The following is a 19,697-nucleotide window of genomic DNA, read 5'->3' as shown; positions in this document are numbered from 1 at the left end:
CTCTGACGGCTCGGGACAGACGGGCGGCTTTGACGGCTCGGGACAGACGGGCGGCTCTGACGGCTCGGGACAGACGGGCAGTTCTTGGCAGACTGGCAGTGCAGGCGGCTCTGGGCAGACGGGCACACCTGTAGAGAGGAGACGGAGAGACAGCCTGGTGCGTGGGGCTGCCACAGGACCCACCAGGCTAGAGAGACCTATAGGAGGCTTGATGTTAAGAGGCACCTGAAGGACCGGGCTGTGAGGGAGCACTGGAGCTCTGGTGCGCAGCCTTGGCACCACTCCCCCAGGCTGGAATACTACTCCAGCCCGTACCCTCCAGAGTGCAGGCACAGGTTGAACCTGGCTGTGGATGAGCACTTGGGGATCTAGTGCCTACTACGCACACATCTCCCTTAGGCTCCACTCCCACATTTGGCATAGGACGCACATAGGACGCACGTAGGACGCACGTAGGACGCACGTAGGCATAGGACGCACTGCACCCTCCCAGCGCCCCGGAGACACAGCACGCAGAGCCGGCGCAGGATACCCTGGACCGAAACTGCGTACCGGAGACCAGCCGCGCTGAGCAGGCACAATACACCCCGGCTGGATGCCCACACTCACATGACACTTTCGGGGGGCTGCGCTATAGCGCACCGGGCTATGGGCACGCACTGGCGACACCGTGCACTTAACCGCATAACACGGTGCCTGACCAGTGACGCGTTGCTTATAATAAGCACGAGGAGTGCGCTCAGGTCTGCTACCCGGCTTAGCCACACTCCTCTCTAGCGCCCCCCCCCCCCCCCAAAAAAAAAAATTATGAGGCTGCCTCTCGTACCTGTCGCGCTGCCTTGCTGCCTCCTCATATCAAACAAACAGTGTGAAACAGCCTACCTATATATGATTCTCAATCAGAGGAAATGAATAACACCTGTCCCTGATTGAGAACCATATAAGGCTAACAGACAATGAAGCTAAACATAGAAACACATAACATAGAATGCCCACCCCAACTCACGCCCTGACCAACTAAACACATACAAAAACAAGAGAAAACAGGTTAGGAACGGGACATAACCCCCCACCGCCCCCCAAGGTGCGGACTGCGACCGCACCACCTAAACCTATAGGGGAGGGTCTGAGTGGGCATCTGTCCGCGGCGGCGGCGGCTCTGGCGCAGGACGTGGACCCCTCTTCACCCTAGCCTTTGTCCGCTTCTGTGGCCTCCTCAAGGTGGCGACCCTCGCCACCGACCTTGGACTGGGAACTCTAGACATGGGTCCCTCTGGACTTAGGGGCAGCCCCGGACTGCGGGACCGCTCCGGACTGGCTGGCTCTGGCGGATCCTGGCTGGCTGGCTCTGGCGGATCCTGGCTGGCTGGCTCTGGCTGCTCCTGGCTGGCTGGCTCTGGCTGCTCATGGCTGGCTGGCGGCTCTGGCTGCTCATGGCTGGCTGGCGGCTCTGGCTGCTCATGGCTGGCTGGCGGCTCTGGCTGCTCATGGCTGGCTGGCGGCTCTGGCTGCTCAAGGCTGGCTGGCGGCTCTGGCTGCTCAAGGCTGGCTGGCGGCTCTGGCTGCTCAAGGCTGGCTGGCGGCTCTGGCTGCTCATGGCTGGCTGGCGGCTCTGGCTGCTCATGGCTGGCTGGCGGCTCTGGCTGCTCATGGCTGGCTGGCGGCTCTGGCTGCTCATGGCTGGCTGGCGGCTCTGGCTGCTCATGGCTGGCTGGCGGCTCTGGCTGCTCATGGCTGGCTGGCGGCTCTGGCTGCTCATGGCTGGCTGGCGGCTCTGGCTGCTCATGGCTGGCTGGCGGAAGGCTCTGGCTGCTCCCGTCTGGCGGAAGGCTCTGGCTGCTCCCGTCTGGCGGAAGGCTCTGGCTGCTCCCGTCTGGCGGAAGGCTCTGGCTGCTCCCGTCTGGCGGAAGGCTCTGGCTGCTCCCGTCTGGCGGAAGGCTCTGGCTGCTCCCGTCTGGCGGAAGGCTCTGGCTGCTCCCGTCTGGCGGAAGGCTCTGGCTGCTCCCGTCTGGCGGAAGGCTCTGGCTGCTCCCGTCTGGCGGAAGGCTCTGGCTGCTCCCGTCTGGCGGAAGGCTCTGGCTGCTCCCGTCTGGCGGAAGGCTCTGGCTGCTCCCGTCTGGCGGGCGGCTCTGACGGCTCCCGTCTGGCGGGCGGCTCTGACGGCTCCCGTCTGGCGGGCGGCTCTGACGGCTCGGGACAGACGGGCGGCTCTGACGGCTCGGGACAGACGGGCGGCTCTGACGGCTCGGGACAGACGGGCGGCTCTGACGGCTCGGGACAGACGGGCGGCTCTGACGGCTCGGGACAGACGGGCGGCTCTGACGGCTCGGGACAGACGGGCGGCTCTGACGGCTCGGGACAGACGGGCGGCTCTGACGGCTCGGGACAGACGGGCGGCTCTGACGGCTCGGGACAGACGGGCGGCTCTGACGGCTCGGGAAGACGGGCGGCTCTGACGGCTCGGGACAGACGGGCGGCTCTGACGGCTCGGGACAGACGGGCGGCTCTGACGGCTCGGGACAGACGGGCGGCTCTGACGGCTCGGGACAGACGGGCAGTTCTTGGCAGACTGGCAGTGCAGGCGGCTCTGGGCAGACGGGCACACCTGTAGAGAGGAGACGGAGAGACAGCCTGGTGCGTGGGGCTGCCACAGGACCCACCAGGCTAGAGAGACCTATAGGAGGCTTGATGTTAAGAGGCACCTGAAGGACCGGGCTGTGAGGGAGCACTGGAGCTCTGGTGCGCAGCCTTGGCACCACTCCCCCAGGCTGGAATACTACTTCAGCCCGTACCCTCCAGAGTGCAGGCACAGGTTGAACCTGGCTGTGGATGAGCACTTGGGGATCTAGTGCCTACTACGCGCACATCTCCCTTAGGCTCCACTCCCACATTTGGCATAGGACGCACATAGGACGCACGTAGGACGCACGTAGGACGCACGTAGGCATAGGACGCACTGCACCCTCCCAGCGCCCCGGAGACACAGCACGCAGAGCCGGCGCAGGATACCCTGGACCGAAACTGCGTACCGGAGATTCAGCCGTGCTGAGCAGGCACAATACACCCCGGCTGGATGCCCACACTCACATGACACTTTCGGGGGGCTGCGCTATAGCGCACCGGGCTATGGGCACGCACTGGCGACACCGTGCACTTAACCGCATAACACGGTGCCTGACCAGTGACGCGTTGCTTATAATAAGCACGAGGAGTGCGCTCAGGTCTGCTACCTGGCTTAGCCACACTCCTCTCTAGCGCCCCCCCCCCCCCCCAAAAAAAAATTATGAGGCTGCCTCTCGTACCTGTCGCGCTGCCTTGCTGCCTCCTCATATCAAACAAACAGTGTGAAACAGCCTACCTATATATGATTCTCAATCAGAGGAAATGAATAACACCTGTCCCTGATTGAGAACCATATAAGGCTAACAGACAATGAACCTAAACATAGAAACACATAACATAGAATGCCCACCCCAACTCACGCCCTGACCAACTAAACACATACAAAAACAAGAGAAAACAGGTCAGGAACGTGACAGCCCAATATTTATATATTCCTAATTCCATTCCTTACTTTAGATTTGTGTGTATTGTTGGGAAATTGTTATATATTACTGTTAGATATTACTGCACTGTTAGTGCTAGAAACACAAGCATTTCCCTACACCCGCAATAACATCTGCCAAACACGTGTATGTGACAAATAAAATTAGATTTTATTTGAAAATTGTACCATTCTAGTGTGACAGCTAGTCATAGTGAAATGTAGTGACACCTTGAGGCCGGTGTCGTTGCGCTGCTGGTGCAGTGCATCAGGGGGGGGTGGGGTGGGGGGGGGGGGGGGTACTGTCACCGATCCCTCCAGAACTTTCATTACGCACACCTGTCCCCTATTCCCACTGATTAGTACTTGTATAAGTGTACCTGTTGGTTTCCATTGGGCAGTCCAGTATTGTTACTATGTCCGTTGGTGCGTGTGAGTACCTGTGCTGTGTGTTTTGGCTTTTGTGCCATTGTGGATTGCGCAGGTGATTACGGGTCTTGTCCCGTGTGATAATCATTGCGCGCGTGTGTTATTTATTCGATGTACTCCTCGCTCTTTTGTTTTGGGTCTCTAACCTGTGTTCTGTTACGTGTTTGTTTGGTCTTCGTCCCCGTGCTGTGTATTTGGGCTAAATATTAGCCCCTATTACGCATTCCTGCATCTGTCTCCCAAATAATTTATGCCAGCATCACAGGAACATGATGAACCTACAGTAAGGTAAAACCCATTACCTTATTGCTGCAATATTGTAAAGCCTCTACTTTGGGTTCTAGAAAAGCACTTTGTATATGCATATGTAATGTATTATGATTTATTATTACCTAAATATGATAATATAATAACATAATCTACCTTTTGGCATAATTTACCGTACACTTATAATCACATCTGCTGTTGGTTAAGCACCTGGTTGTGGTGTACGGAAAGGCCTAATGTGTTAGGACACAGCAATTGATCTTTTACTGATTTTCTGCTCCCTTGTTTCCTCTCCACAAATGAAACCTAGTTTATGGATTCTAACTCCTGCGGTTTCTAGTTCCCTGCACTGTCATGCAGAGATATCCAGATGTTACAATGGACGGTCAGGAAACAAATGCAGATTGTAGAATTTACACAGCTTGTAGCAGTTGAAAGTTCAAAATAAAATATCGTACCTCGATAAGTGTTGTCGCTATGCACTAGTGACATATTGCTAAATGAACGTTAGACAGACTGACGGGTAGCATTTGTAAACTGGCAGCCGTGTGCAATGTGGTCGGTTTTTGTTACCGCCTACCTGAACGCAGAAACACACCCACATGCCTGGGAAAAAGCCTCAAGAGAGAGCGTTATGTTTTGGGGTTTTAGGGAGTTTGTCAATGGAGTTGGTAAGAGACTATTTAATTGATAATGCCAGAGAAGCCGGTGTTTGTAGGATATATTGGCACGGGTGTTGTTCGTCTCGGGCCAGCAAACCGTGCAAATATATCCTCCAAACACTGGCTTCGAGGGCATTAATCACTTTAATATAACGGGTTACCAACATATTAAAATAATGATTTACATATTTTCATAAAATATATATATTTTGATGAATTTATTCAAATGATTTCATCCTTCCACGAGATATGGTCCCGACACAAATATAGGGTTAGTACCCAAGCCGGCTGGTCGTTCGTTCTATTGGTTCGGTTGCCAGAGACGTGACCCAGTCGTTCAGCCTGTTTGTTCTGTATCTATGGATGCGACCCAGTCGTTCGTTCTAAATGTTCCATTGCCATACTGGCTGGCAACGTTCTTATCGCTTGCTAGCTAGCAAACTAAGACTAACTTACAGTCACATCAAACAGTGCAGCCAGAATAACAGCAGAGTAGCTGCATTTGCATTTGTTTAAGCTGTTTTCTAGTGACATTTATTTGGATTCATCCATAACAAATGATCTAATGATGCGCGATTTCACCTGGCATAGAAAATGTGCTCACTCGTCAGGACACTGTTGTTCAGAGGAGCTAGCCAATAACACAGCTAACACAATCACTTCAAACTGAAGCTGGAAAGACTGCAAACTAACTGCATTTCGTTTTGTTATACCTGTTTACTATTGACATTTCTGTATATATCCATAAAAATTATGCCAGCTGATTCATGATTTAGACTGGCTAAGAAAAGCTGTCTTCCTGTCTGCCTCGTCCCGATTACTATGGGACAGCTGGAAATCGAATTTCAATATTGAAACATTGTTACAAATGTTGGAGAGACAGACAAGGTTTATACAAGTCTCCTCTGTTGAAAACTAAATGTTAGTCTAAAAGAAATGTGAGATAATGTCTAGCTGCTTTTTATAGTGGAGATCAATTTTATAAATTGCCTGGCTGGGATGATGAGACAGTGGATTGCACAGTGAGATGGAACAGATAAATAGGCATATCAACATCATAGTTTTAGCCGGTGGTAATTTGTGGAATAGACACCGGCTGGAATGCGGTTTTAATCAACCAGCATCCAGGATTAAACCCACCCATTGTATAATGACAGATTGTGTAATGCATTGCAATGTTTGTCAATAAGCACACCTCTAAATCTGAATTCCTCGATGACCGTGAGGGAAGAACTACGACCAAATGTAAAGTGGGTGTAGGTGCAAGTTTAGAGCAAGCCTCACCCCTCCTAACAATAATTTGTATTCTTTTGTCATGGAGCGGAGAGAATAATACTTCAGGATTATAGCTAATCTCATGCTATTTTACCATAAAAGGCATTTGATTTTCATAATTATTGTGTTTAAAGGCATTGAGTGTTACATTCTAAGATTAGATTCTAAAATTTGATTATATATTTGAATAATCTCCAAACTTCTTTTTGTGTTGTTTTATAGCACTAGTAAATGCTCCAGGGCTAATTTCGTTAGGATGTTTTTCTAGATTTAGAACATAAACCAACATTTATAAAGCAAACATTATCTAGCACAGCAAATACTTCAATTGTTTAAGCATCCATGCAGAATAGTGATTCAAATATATTTTGGGAATATTGACAAAAAAAATGTACTCCATCAGTAATCAGGTTTCCATCCAACCTTTTTATGTGAGCAAAGTACATGTCGTACGTACTGATGGAAATGTTAAAAATCTGTAAACTTTCCAAATGTCGACAAAACGAAATACGTTAGACCAGGTGGGATCTTTTCGTGTTCGGTAAAAAGAATTATGTGAGGAATGTCAGCAGACACACTTTTATGTGGAAATATTAATATCATAACCATCATATCAAAGTCAACTTGGAGTCACACGATGGCATATTGTGTGGCCCTATCACTATGGCTCTTCGGGAAAGCATGAAGTTTTATTAGGCTACAGATGAAATAAATGATGATGAACTTCACAGGGTGGTGAAAGTGCAAGGTGATGAGCTATATGCTTCATTCCAATAAATATTGAGGGTCTTATTCTGATGACATGATAATCGATGCTTGACTACCGTTTGACAAATAAAAATAATCTCATCATGTACGCTACATGTACGCTTTAGCCAACAGCGCATAGATACAGTATTTTCTCGCCGTTGGCTAGAGTGCAGATACCAATACTGGAGTGGGCACACTTGCTATCGTATATAACACATCATTTTTGGTGAGAATACCATCAGTAGAGTTGAAAATAGGATGGAAACCCATTTAACTTGTATTCTTTATTCAGTACTTGGGAATTTAACCACAAAATGTATTTTTATGTGCACTATGTCATTGTGCACAGACTTGTATCTGCACCAAGTCAATTTGATGGAAACACATCTCTGGTGGGAAAATGCGCATAATTCTTTTTATGTTGATTTTTTTTATATTCTTATGAAAATCTGTCCCAATTGGATGGAAACCTACTTGACAACAGATACTCAAAACAGACATATTTTTGCCCTCTAAGAATACGTTTGAAACAAACATTTGTAAAATATGGAAAATGGTTCATTTGAAAATTCCCAATAAGACAGGACCATTCTATCAGATCTTTCAGCACTCTGACGGGGTTGACGTTAGACAAAAATCTGATGGAGTTTCACTGTTTTTAGTACCAATGGAATTACAGGTGTGGAGTAGTTCATCATACACTAAGGCTGATGTGATTGACTTTAACACTTAACCAAAACAATATCCTTGTGCTTTTGTAACCGATGTGAAGCCCGGGTATGGGCGAGGGGACAGACGTGAAGTTAAACTGTTACATTGATGCTGTTGACCCGGATCACTGGTTGCTGCGGAAAAGGAGGAGGTCGAAAGGGGGGTGAGTGTAACCGATGTGAAATGGCTACCCAGTTAGCGGTGGTGCGCGCTAATAGCATTTCAATCGGTGATGTCACTCGCTTTGAGACCTTGAAGTAGTGGTTCCCCTTGCTCTGCAAGAGCCGCGGCTTTTGTGGAGCGATGGGTAACGATGCTTCGCGGGTGACTGTTGTTGATGTGTGCAGAGGGTGCCTGGTTCGCGCCAGGGTCGGGGGGACGGACTAAAGTTATACTGTTACACTTTTTCAGTCACATATTGATTAAAAGAGGAGGAAAGAACAGGGAGGGGCTGTTAGGCAGTTGTGTAAGATGGAGGTGACAGGGCACTTGACATCTTAAGCTTCTCTAACAACAAAAAAGATGGAGTTATAAAGAGTATTGAAACAGACAGCATCATGCAAAGGAAGGGTTTCTCAAAATACTCTTTTGCCTCGTTCTACTAATAAACATGACAGACCAACTTTAGAGCTTATTGTAGTCACAAATTATTCAAAACCCACTTGAGGCCATAAATGGACCATCAATTATTACCGACTTATAGTATTAATTTCTATATTGAGGCCACATTTCTACTATGCAACTGATTTATCTCTCTGGACAGTTTTATTGTGCACTTGATATTCAGTAAATCTCCTGGTAGCCGAAGATATACATTGCCTTCAGAAAGTATTTACACCCCTTGATTTTTTCCCCACGTGTTGTGTTACAGCCTGAATTTAAAATGGATGAAATTGAGATTTTGTATCACTGGCCTACACACAATACACCTTAATGTCAAAGTGGAATCATGTTTTTAGACATTTTTACAAATTAATTAAAAATGAAAAGCTGAAATGTCGTGAGTCAATATGTAGTCAACCCATTTGTTATGGCAAGCCTAAATAAGTGAGGTTTTCCAATGTCTCGCAAAGAGATAAATATGGCCCCTATTAGAAGATGGGAAACATGTAAAAAGCAGACATTGAATATCCCTTTGAGCATGATGAAGTTATTAATTACACTTTGGATGGTGTATCAATACACCCAATGACTAGAAAGATACGGTCCTAACTCAGTTGCCAGAGACGAAGGAAAACACTCAGGGATTTCACCATGAGGCAAATGGTGACATTAAATGGCTGTGATAGGAGATGACAGAGTGAAAACAAGGAAGCCTGTGCAGAATAATAAGTATTCCAAAACATGCATCCTATGTGCAAAAAGGCACTAAAGTAAAACTGCTAAAAATGTGGCAAAGAAATTAACTTTATGTCCTGAATACAAAACGTTATGTTTGGGGCAAATCCAACATAACACATCACTAAGCACCATTCTTCATATTTTTTAACATGTTGGTGGTTGCATCATGGTATGCTTTTCATCCGCAAGGAGTATAGATTTCTTCTGAATAAAAAAAAAACGGAATAGAGCTAAGCACAGGCAAAATCCTAGAGGAAAAACCTGGTTCAGTCTGTTTTCCAACATAAACTGGGAGACAGATTCACCTTTTAGCAGGACAATAACCTAAAACACAAGGCCAAATATACACTGGAGTTGTTTACTAAGACGACATTGAATGTTCCTGAGTGGCCTAGTTACAGTTTTGACTTGAAAATATATGGCAAGACTTGAAAGTGGCGGTCTAGCAATGATCAACAGAACTGTAATACTTTTTTAAAAAGAATAATGTGCAAATATTGTACAATCCAGGTGTATAAAGCCCTTAAAGGCTTAAATCATTGTACGCTTTGTGTTATTTATTCGAGGTACTCCTCGCTCTTTTGTTTTGGGTTTCTACCCTGTGTTTTGTTACGTGTTTGTTTGGTCTTCGTCCCTGTGCCTTTACACGACACAGTAATTTGGCTTAATAAAAAACCCTATTAAGCATTCCTGCGCCTGTCTAACGAATCATTTATACCAGCTAATAGAATAATGGACCATTAAGGGAGACAGCAGGAATGGCCCGTCTAACGACGCTGCGACTGGTCCGTCCGGCGCCGCCGCAACTTCGGCAGCCGCAACTGGGTCGTCTGACGTTGCCACAACGGGTCCGTCCGACGCAACTTCAGCAGCTACAACTGGCCCGTCCAACGCCGCCACAACTGGTCCGTCTGACGCCACTGCTACTGGTCCGTCCGACACCACCGCAACTTTGGCAGCGGCAACTGGCCCATCCGACAACGACGCAACTTCGGCAGCTGCATCAGGTCCTGATCAACCCGCACTGCGTTCCTGTGATCGTCCTTGAGGCCGGTGTCGTTGTACTGCTGGTGCAGTGCATCAGGGGGGCGGGGGTGGGGGTACTGTCACGGATCCCTCCAGAACTTTCATTATGCACACCTGTCCCCTATTCCCACTGATTAGTACCTGTATAAGTGTGCCCATTGGTTTCCATTGGGCAGTCCATTATTGTTACTATGTCCGTTGGTGCGTGTGAGAACCTGTGCTGTGTATTTAGCCTTTCGTGCCATTGTGGATTGTGCAGAACGGCGGTCTAGCAATGACCAGCAACCAACTTGACAGAACTTGAATAATTTTAAGAATAATGTGCAAATATTGTACAATCCAGGTGTATAAAGCTCTTAAAGACTTACCCAGAAATGCTGCCAAATGTGATTCTAACATGTAGTAACTCATGGGTGTGAATACTTATGTAATTAGATATTTCTGTATTTCATTCTCAATAAATTTGCAACAATTTCTAAAAACATGTTTCCAATTCATCATTATGGCAAATTGTGTGTAGATTGGTTGATCTTTTATTTATAATTTATTTATGATTAATCCTATTTGAATTCAGGCTGTAACAAAAAATGTGGAATAAGTCAAGGGGTTATGAATACTTTCTGAAGGCCCTGTACGTACCATATCAAACATCAAGAGTTGAATTCCGTGAAACAGTCCTATTTCCACCCTCTAAGGGGAATTTAAATGCAGAAGGGAATTGAAATGTAAAAGGAGCCATAATGCTTAAATCAAGTTAGGATATACTACATGACCAAGAGTATGTGGACACCTGCTCGTCGAACATCTCATTCCAAAATCAAGGGCATTAATATTGAGTTGGTACCCTCTTTGCTGCTACAATAGCCCCGACTCTTCTGGGAAGGCTTTCTACTAGATGTTGGAACATTTATGTCGGGACTTGCTTCCATTCACCCGCAAGAGCATTAGTGAGGTCGGGCACTGATGTTGGGCAATTAGGCCTGGCTCGTTCCAATTCATCCCAAAGGTGTTTGATGGGATTGAGGTCAGGGCTCTGTGCAGGCCAGTCAAGTTCTTCCAAACCGACCTTGGCAAACCATTTCTGTATGGACCTTGCTTTGTGCATGGGGGCCTTGTCATGCTGAAATAGTAACTGTTTCCACAAAGTTGGAAGCACAGAATCGTCTAGAATGTCATTGTATGCTGTAGCATTAAGATGTCCCATAATTGGAACTAAGGGGCCTAGCCCCAGACCATTATTCCACCTCCACCAAACTTTACAGTTGGCACTATGCATTGCAGGTAGCATTCTCCTGGCATCCGCCAAACACAGATTCGTTTGTCAGACAGACAAATGGTGAAGCGTGATTCATAACTCCAGAGAATGTATTTCCACTGCTCCAGAGTCCAATGGCGGCGAGCTTTGCTCCACTCCAGCTGACGCATGGCATTGCGCATGGTGATCTTAGGCTTGTGTGTGGCAATGACAGACGATTTTTACACACTATGCGTTTCAGAACTCGGCGGTCCCATTCTGTGAGCTTGTGTGGCCTACCACTTCGCGGCTGAGTTGTTGTTACTCCTAGACGTTTCCACTTCACAATAGCAGCACTTACAGTTGACCAGTGCAGCTCTAGCAGGGCAGAAATTTGACGAACTGACCTGTTGGATAGGTGGCATCCTATGACAGTTCCACGTTGAAGGTCACTGAGCTCTTCAGTAAGACCATTCTACTGCCAATGTTTTGCCATGGGGATTGCATGGATGAGTGCTTGATTTTATACACCTGTCCGCAACAGGTGTAGCTGAAATAGCTCCACAAATTTGAAGTGGTGTCCACATACTGTTGTGTATACAGATGATGTCGGAAGTTTACATACACCTTAGCCAAATACATTTCAACACAGTTTTAACAATTCCTGACATTTAATCCAAATAAAAATTCCCTGTCTTAGGCCAGTTAGGATCACCACTTTATTTTAAGAATTAGAAATGTCAGAATAATAGTAGAAAGAATTATTTATTTCAGGTTTAATTTCTTTCATCACACTCCCAGTTGGTCAGAAGTTTACATACACTCAATTAGTATTTGGTAGCATTGCCTTTAAATTGATTAAGTTGGGTCTAACGTTTCAGGTAGCCTTCCACAAGCTTCCCACAATAAGTTCGATGAATTTTGGCCCATTCTTCCTGACAGAGCTGGTGTAACTGAGTCAGGTTTGTAGGCCTCCTTGCTCGAAGATGCTTTTTCAGTTCTGCCCACAAATGTTCTATAGGATTGAAGTCATGGCTTTGTGATATCCACTCCAATACCTTGACTTTGTTGTCCTTAAGCCATTTTGCCACAACTTTGTAAGTATGCTTGGGGTCATTGTTCATTTGGAAGACCCATTTGCGACCAAGCTTTAAATCAGTATATTGCGATTTTCGGATATTTATTAGTGCTGCGTTATAGTGAGTTGGACACGTCTTTGCCACATGGCTAATGTTTACTGCTAATTCCAACGTTGAAGACTACATTCTACAACCGAGCAACGATTCTTTTGGACAAAGGACAACTTGCCCAAGATTCTGATGGGAGCTCATCAAAAAGTAAGAACTATTTATGATGTTAATTCGTTGTTCTGTTGAAAAATGTTAAACTCATATTCCGCCATTAATTTTGGTGCGGTCTCGCTTTAACGCACGCTGTATGTCGTAGTAACGTTTATTTTAAAAATCTAACACAGCGATTGCATTAAGAACAAATGTATCTTTAATTTGCTGTCCAACCTTTATTTTTTAGTCAAGTTTAGGATTAGTTACTGATTAGGTTAGGTGCCTCTCCCAAGATTTCTCCCGACATATTGTTGGCAGCTTGGCTACTTTTCTCATTGTATAACCACGATTTGTGCCGCTAAATATGCACATTTTCGAACAAACTCTATATGTATTGTGTAATATGATGTTATAGGACTGTCATCTGAAGAAGTTTGAGAAGGTTAGTGAAAAAATTTATATATTTTGCTGGTTTATTCGTTATCACTATTGTTGGCCTGAATCAAAGCTGTTGTGTGGTTGGCTATTGTAGTAAGCTAATATAATGTTATATTGTGTTTTCGCTGGAAAACACTTAAAAAATCTGAAATATTGGCTCGATTCACAAGATCTTTGTCTTTCATTTGCTGTACGCTGTGTATTTTTGAGAAATGTTTTATGATGAGTATTTAGGTAATACACGATGGTTTCTGTAGTTATTCTAGTTGCTTTGGTGAGAGTTGTGATGGTGGCTGCAATGGTAAACTATGATTTATACCTGAAATATGCACATTTTTCTAACAAAACATATGCTATACAATAAATATGTTATCAGACTGTCATCTGATGAAGTTGTTTCTTGGTTAGTGGCTATTTATATCTTTATTTGGTCGAAATTGTGATGGCTACCTATGCAGGAGAAAAATAGTGGGGAAAAAAAGTTGTGTCTTTTGCTATCGTGGTTAGCTAATAGATTTACATATTGTGTCTTCCCTGTAAAACATTTAAAAAATCTGAAATGATGGCTGGATTCACAAGATGTGTATCTTTCATCTGGTGTCTTGGACTTGTGATTAGAATGGTATTTAGATGCTAGTATTTACTTGTGACGCTATGCTAGGCTATGCTAGTCAGCTTTTTTACTGATGGGGGTGCTCCCGGATCCGGGATTGTGATGAAGTAGAACTTCCTGACTGATATCTTGAGATTTGCTTCAATATATACACATCATTTTCCTACCTCATGATGCCATCTATTTTGTGAATTTCACCAGTCCCTCCTGCAGCAAAGCACCCCCACAACATGATGCTGCTACCCCCGTGCTTCACGGTTGGGAGAGTGTTCTTTGGCTTGCAAGCCTCCCCCTTTTTCCTCCAAACATAACGATGGTCATTATGGCCAAACAGTTCTATTTTTGTTTCATCAGAACAGAGGACATTTCTTAAAGTACGATCTTTGTCCCCGTGTGCAGTTGCAAACCGTAGTCTGACTTATTTATGGCGGCTGTGGAACAGTGGCTTCTTCCTTGCTGAGTGGCCTTTCAGGTTATGTCAATATAGGACTCTTTTTACTGTGGATATAGATACTTTTGTACCTGTTTCCTCCAACATCTCCACAAAGTCCTTTGCTGTTGTTCTGGGATTGATTTGCACTTTTCGCACCAAAGTACGTTCATCTCTAGGAGACAGAACGCGTCTCCTTCCTGAGCGGTATGACTGCTGCATGGTCCCATGATGTTTATACTTGCGTACTATTGTTTGTACAGATGAACGTGGTACCTTCAGGCATTTGGAAATTGCTCCAAAGGAATAACCAGACTTGTGGAGGTCTGCAAACAAATGTTGAGGTCTTGGCTGATTTCTTTTGATTTTCCCATGATGTCAAGCAAAGAGGCACTGAGTTTGATGGTACGCCTTAAAATACATCCACAGGTACACCTCCAATTGACTCAAATAATGTCAATTATCAGAAGCTTATCTATCAGAAGCCTCTAAAGACATGACATCATATTCTGGAATTTTCCAAGCTGTTTAAAGGCACAGTGAACTTAGTATATGTGAACTTCTGACCCACTGGAATTGTGATACAGTGAAATAATCTGTCTGTAAACAATTGTTGGAAAAATTAATTGTGTCATGCACAAAGTAGATGTCCTAACCGACTTGCCAAAACTATAGTTTGTTAACAAGAGATGTGTGGAGTGGTTGAAAAATGAGTTTTAATGACTCCAACCTAAGTGTATGTTAACTTCCGACTTCAACTGTATATAGCGTATATTCCATATCTGAAGTTAGATTCACACATATTCAAATATTTTTGAGAAACACTACTGTATTATCCTTGATCTGTTAATGTATTTGTGCAAGTTTTTGTTTTGGGTGGAATTTATATGGATTTACACGTACAGAAGACAAAACCCAGGGAAAATAGGTCAGTTGTACCACTAGGGGCCAACTTCTATTGAGTCATCTTCAGATCATATGGCAAGAGGAATGATGAATGAACAGAAGGAAACCACAGAGAACCCACTCACCGTCCTCTCGAGCCTTATGTATGAAGGCATCCACACCGCTCTCTCCATAGTTCCCCTCGGACGCCACGGTGGAGACGAAGTTCCAGTGCATGGCCTTGACGATATCCACCATGGCCTGTGCCTGGTAGGTGTCTGGTGGCACCACGCGCGAGAAAAAGTCGTAACGTGTGTTGTCGCTCAGCTCCGGTGCCGTGGAGGCATAACTCACCTGGGGGATCTGAGGAGAGAGGGGAGAGAGGGAAGAAGGGATGAGTTAAGATGGAGAAGAGGCAAAGACGTCATAGCAGGAAGGGGGTGGGGACAGGGGGAGAGCGGATCAGCAATCACTCTCTGTCTTAGGGGACTTGAAAAATTATTTCATCCTGCCAGCTCGGCTGGCTTGTACCGTGCACCGCATGGGCCTCCTTTAGACCGCAGGGGTCTCCTTTAAACAACTGGGGGGGGGGGGATTACTCAGCGAGAAGATGAGCGTGTCAGGCTTCTGCACGGGGATCGGCAACCCGCACACAAGCAGGGAGATGAAGCCAATGGCAATAACACTGTATGAGAGGCTTTTCATATACATGCTCATTCATTCAGTGCAGATGTTCTGGTCCTGAGTAGTCATATCCATTCATTTATTCATTCATCTAACATTTTGTAGTACTTTGTTTTCACTGTTTATTACAGCCGACTGTAAGGTTTCGGATGCATCTAAAATGTACTCATGAAAATATCTCAATGTGTCCTATATTGATGTAGCACACAGTGCAACTGGCAGAGCTGTTTTTCTGGGTGTGATAAAGTGTGTCCAGTGATTGATGACTTATCATGCTATTTTTGTGGTTGTGACACTAGGGGAAGGGAACCCGGATACTAAAAACAGCTCTGATTTCCCGCTGGATCCAGCTTTCCATCTCATCCACAGCTAGGTGGTTCATTATCATGGGCAGCAAGCTCAGAGGCACACTCAATCTGACCCATTGCCATCCTTCTGCCAAGTTAACACCCACCAGAGACCCATACCAAACCTATCTGGGCAGCCATTGGACTGAGTCACCGACTCAGTACTGTGCCTCCCTGTTGGCACCACGTCCTTTCGGGATCCTCATGTTTTACCAATGTTGAGTGGAAGATGAATTCTAAGACGACTAGCATTGTTAGTTCAGTGGCCTTGTCGTCAGTGTCCGTCCTGAGACTAGAAGGTTTGGGGTTTCGATCCCCGGTCGAGTCATACCAAAGACTCTAAAAAGTCCTGGCACATTCCTCCCGCGCTGCAGAAACAGGAGATAGGCTCCTGCCCTATGGGCCCTTCTGGAAACACAATTACCGGTGATTTTCATCAAATCACTGTTATTAGAGTTCTACAAATAACATTTCCTTTCAATCATCATTTTTTTGACACACATTTCCCTACCGCACTTTATAAAAACAATGAGACAATTTTTTATGACACCAGTTCAGCACTAATTACACCCTTTAAAAGCCTGACACATGCAATCTGTGCATCGGACAACACTGAGCTGTAATTTAGCTATGGCCCTGGTCAGTGGATGTTACTGTTCTTTATCTGTATGCAGCAGCACATGAAAATGCACAAATACATTTCAGCATTTGGATAACCCTTTAAATCTATGCTCAGATGAAGTAAGATGTCATACGGGTGGGTTAAAAGCTACTGCACAGTGCAGTGAAGAAAACGCACTCCTCTTTTTTTCCCCTCTCTCTTTATTTGGCTGTTTGGTAGCCTGCCGTGCAGTAGCTACTGTAGGTCGATGGTGTTGGCCATCACACACCACTGCCAGTCCTGTTTGAAAAGTATCCAAAGAGACCGATTAGAGGGCAGAGTCCCTGAAGTGCTCCAGCACGAACCAAAATATGCTTTGGCCCTATTTCTCTGTCGTAGTAGTGGTCTTGCAATGAAGTACACAATAATAGACCTGTGTTGCCCACAGTACTGTACTGGATGTGGGTAGAGTCAGGAAGTAGAGTTGATAGTTGAAACACTTCACTGCTACTGTAGTAGTTAGCATCAATAAAGGGTTCACCAAAAAACAAGGGAAAGGGAAATGTTTCACACTAGATAGTTGAATTATGCCTTTACCCAGTACATACTAATTGTATGAGCAGATACAGACTTGCTACTTAGGGTGCCAGCAGTATTCTCAGCTGAATTTTATGGCGTCTGTAGGGTGCCGAGTAGAGTTAGTTCCAGGCCTAAGAACAGGGATCCATTTTAAATGCTTCTAATGCTTTGTTGGTTGCTATTAACCTCGCGCTAGGGGGTTGACTGCCTGTGATGTTGTTGTAATTAAAGGAGGACAGCTAATTAGTGAATGAAACAGCATTGCTTCCACAGACCGGAGGAAGCCAATGTCCTGATCGGCAGCACAAGCCTACTGTTTGTTACTTTCTATTATGTCTTACCAACATACAGTATAGTAAAGCAAGAAAGCTAATGGTCCCAAATTATTAAACCAGCGAAATTAGATAAGAGTAATTCATGTTCTAAGAAATCTCTCTCTAAGAAATGCATTTGTATCCATAGAATCCACATACAACTGTTATAGAGTACACCTACAAAATTAAGGCACAGCAGGTTTAATACACTTAAAATGGCTGTTAATGGCAGTGAGATTGCCTTGCAGGGACTGTGATTGGAAACTCTACATTCTAAAAACATTTAACAAGACTAGGTCAACGACATAGACATACCATTGAACATTTAAAATGTAACCATTAAAAGCACTTAGCTACTTCAAATTCTCTATTCAGGAATATCTCATTTGAGATGCTGAAAACATTTGAAAGTGTTGTAATCCCTCCCAAATAAGCCAAGATGTGTCTGTCTAGGCCAAGTAGGTATTGAGTTGATGGGGTCTTCGGTGTTAAAAACTGGAAACAGATTTGAAAGGGTGATTATTGTGTATTACTATTGTTAACCATATTTTCCTTTGGGTGCCATTCCTGCTAAGTTCTCGCACTCTGAAGCATTAGACCAGGGTTCGTCAACTACAGTAAGTTTGGCCTTGGGTCAAATTTTTTCTGAGCTAAAAGTTGGTAAGCCAGAGCATAATTAGTATATGATATTAGCACAATTAATTGGCCTACACAACAAATTAAACAAAATGGTTAACACATCTGATTAGTACTCAGTTATAATACCAATCATTTCGATCTGATTATGCTCATAAATTCAACATGTCTCTATTCAGTTATTATTTTTGTCTATTTCTCTGTGCATTGATTGGTGGGGAAAAACAGGTCTATGTAGCCTACTGTTGGCTACACTATTGTTTTTAACATCACATTATTTCAGAATAATTAGCTTGATAGCAAGAGAAAATGGCGCTCTCAAAAAGCATCAAAACAAAGGTGGGTAATGAAAATCGAAGTTTCAGGGAAGAATGTACAGAGAGGTATGTGCTCATATTACCTTATTTTCCCAATGCCAAGCGAGTGGGTCTTATTTGCAATGAAAATGTCGCCGTTTGCAAATAATTAAATCTCAGACTTCATTGTGAACCGAAGCATGGGAACTTTCAAAATGACTTTCCCACCACAGACAGATGCCCGACGCAGAAACATTGAAGTGTTACACACACAGCTTTTCGGGCTGACAAATTCTGTCACTTAAACGAGTTAAATCTGCAGTTACAAGGAAGAGGGAAAAAAGTTGTGGACATGGTGGAGAAACTTGAGGCCCTTTACTAGGAAGCTTGAGATGCTCAATTTGGACTTGTCATCTGGAAGGCTACTGCACTTTAGCACACTGAAGAACGACAGGCAGAGGGACCAGGCAACTTCTCCACATGATTTGAAGACTACAGCATGCCCAAGGATATCGTTGCGTTAGTACGTGATCCTCTCACAGTCCGCCCAGGTGGAAGATTCTCCTCCCTTGCTAAGAAAACAATACCCTCGCGTGATGAGGCCGCAATTCAAACGGAGTTGATTGAATTCCAGACATCGAGCCATCTCAGGGATGCACTAAGGAGTGCCAAGTCCTTATGTGAGGAATAAAGCACAATGAACAAACTTGTATTTTAGCTAACAATGAATGGATCGACTTACACCTGCGAGTCCTCATTTTCCTCTATGACCGCAGTATAGCTTCACGACAGGAACTGGCTTTCACATACGTCAATCGAGGACTGCTTGTGCATCAATATCACGTCCATCTCACCGGACATCCACAAGATTGTGTCCGAGGGGAAATGCAACTTTTCCCATTGAGTAAGTAACTTAGTGGCCTATATGACTAATTATTAAATACTAATATTATTGTGAGTGCTTATCCAGGGATATTTAGGTCTTAAGCTGACAGTATTTTCTGTTTGTTCTGTCGTTACTGTAACGGCAGTCTAAGTCGTCCTCCTCATCGGACGAGGAGAGGCGAGGAGGATCGGAGGACCAATGTACAGCGTGGTAAGTTTCCATGATTTAATGAACATGAAAACAATATATAATTACAAAATAACAAAACAAACTAACCGTCACAGTCCCGTGTGGCACAAACACTGACACAGGAAACAACCACCCACAAAATCCCAACACAAAACAAGCCACCTGTATATGATTCTCAATCAGGGACAACGATTGACAGCTGCCTCTGATTGAGAACCATATTAGGCTGAACACAGAAACAGACAAACTAGACACACAACATAGAATGCCCACCCAG

At 44.9% G+C, this 19,697-nt stretch overlaps 1 protein-coding gene across 3 annotated transcripts in view; it reads right to left on the bottom strand.

The window, feature by feature from the left end:
* Positions 1-19,697, bottom strand: part of LOC129814883 (metabotropic glutamate receptor 4-like) — a 330,969-nt gene that overhangs the window by 121,615 nt on the left and 189,657 nt on the right. For all 3 annotated transcript variants that reach the window (XM_055868006.1, XM_055868004.1, XM_055868005.1), the window contains exon 3: positions 15,035-15,251. In XM_055868006.1, the coding sequence (XP_055723981.1) occupies positions 15,035-15,251 (217 nt within the window). The remainder of the gene's footprint in view (positions 1-15,034; positions 15,252-19,697) is intronic.

The sequence above is a fragment of the Salvelinus fontinalis genome, chromosome 18 (genome assembly GCF_029448725.1).
Source record: "Salvelinus fontinalis isolate EN_2023a chromosome 18, ASM2944872v1, whole genome shotgun sequence".
NCBI lineage: Eukaryota > Metazoa > Chordata > Actinopteri > Salmoniformes > Salmonidae > Salvelinus > Salvelinus fontinalis.
The sequence above is the reverse complement of the archived record's forward strand: the minus strand, read 5'-3'. Positions and strand labels throughout refer to the sequence as shown.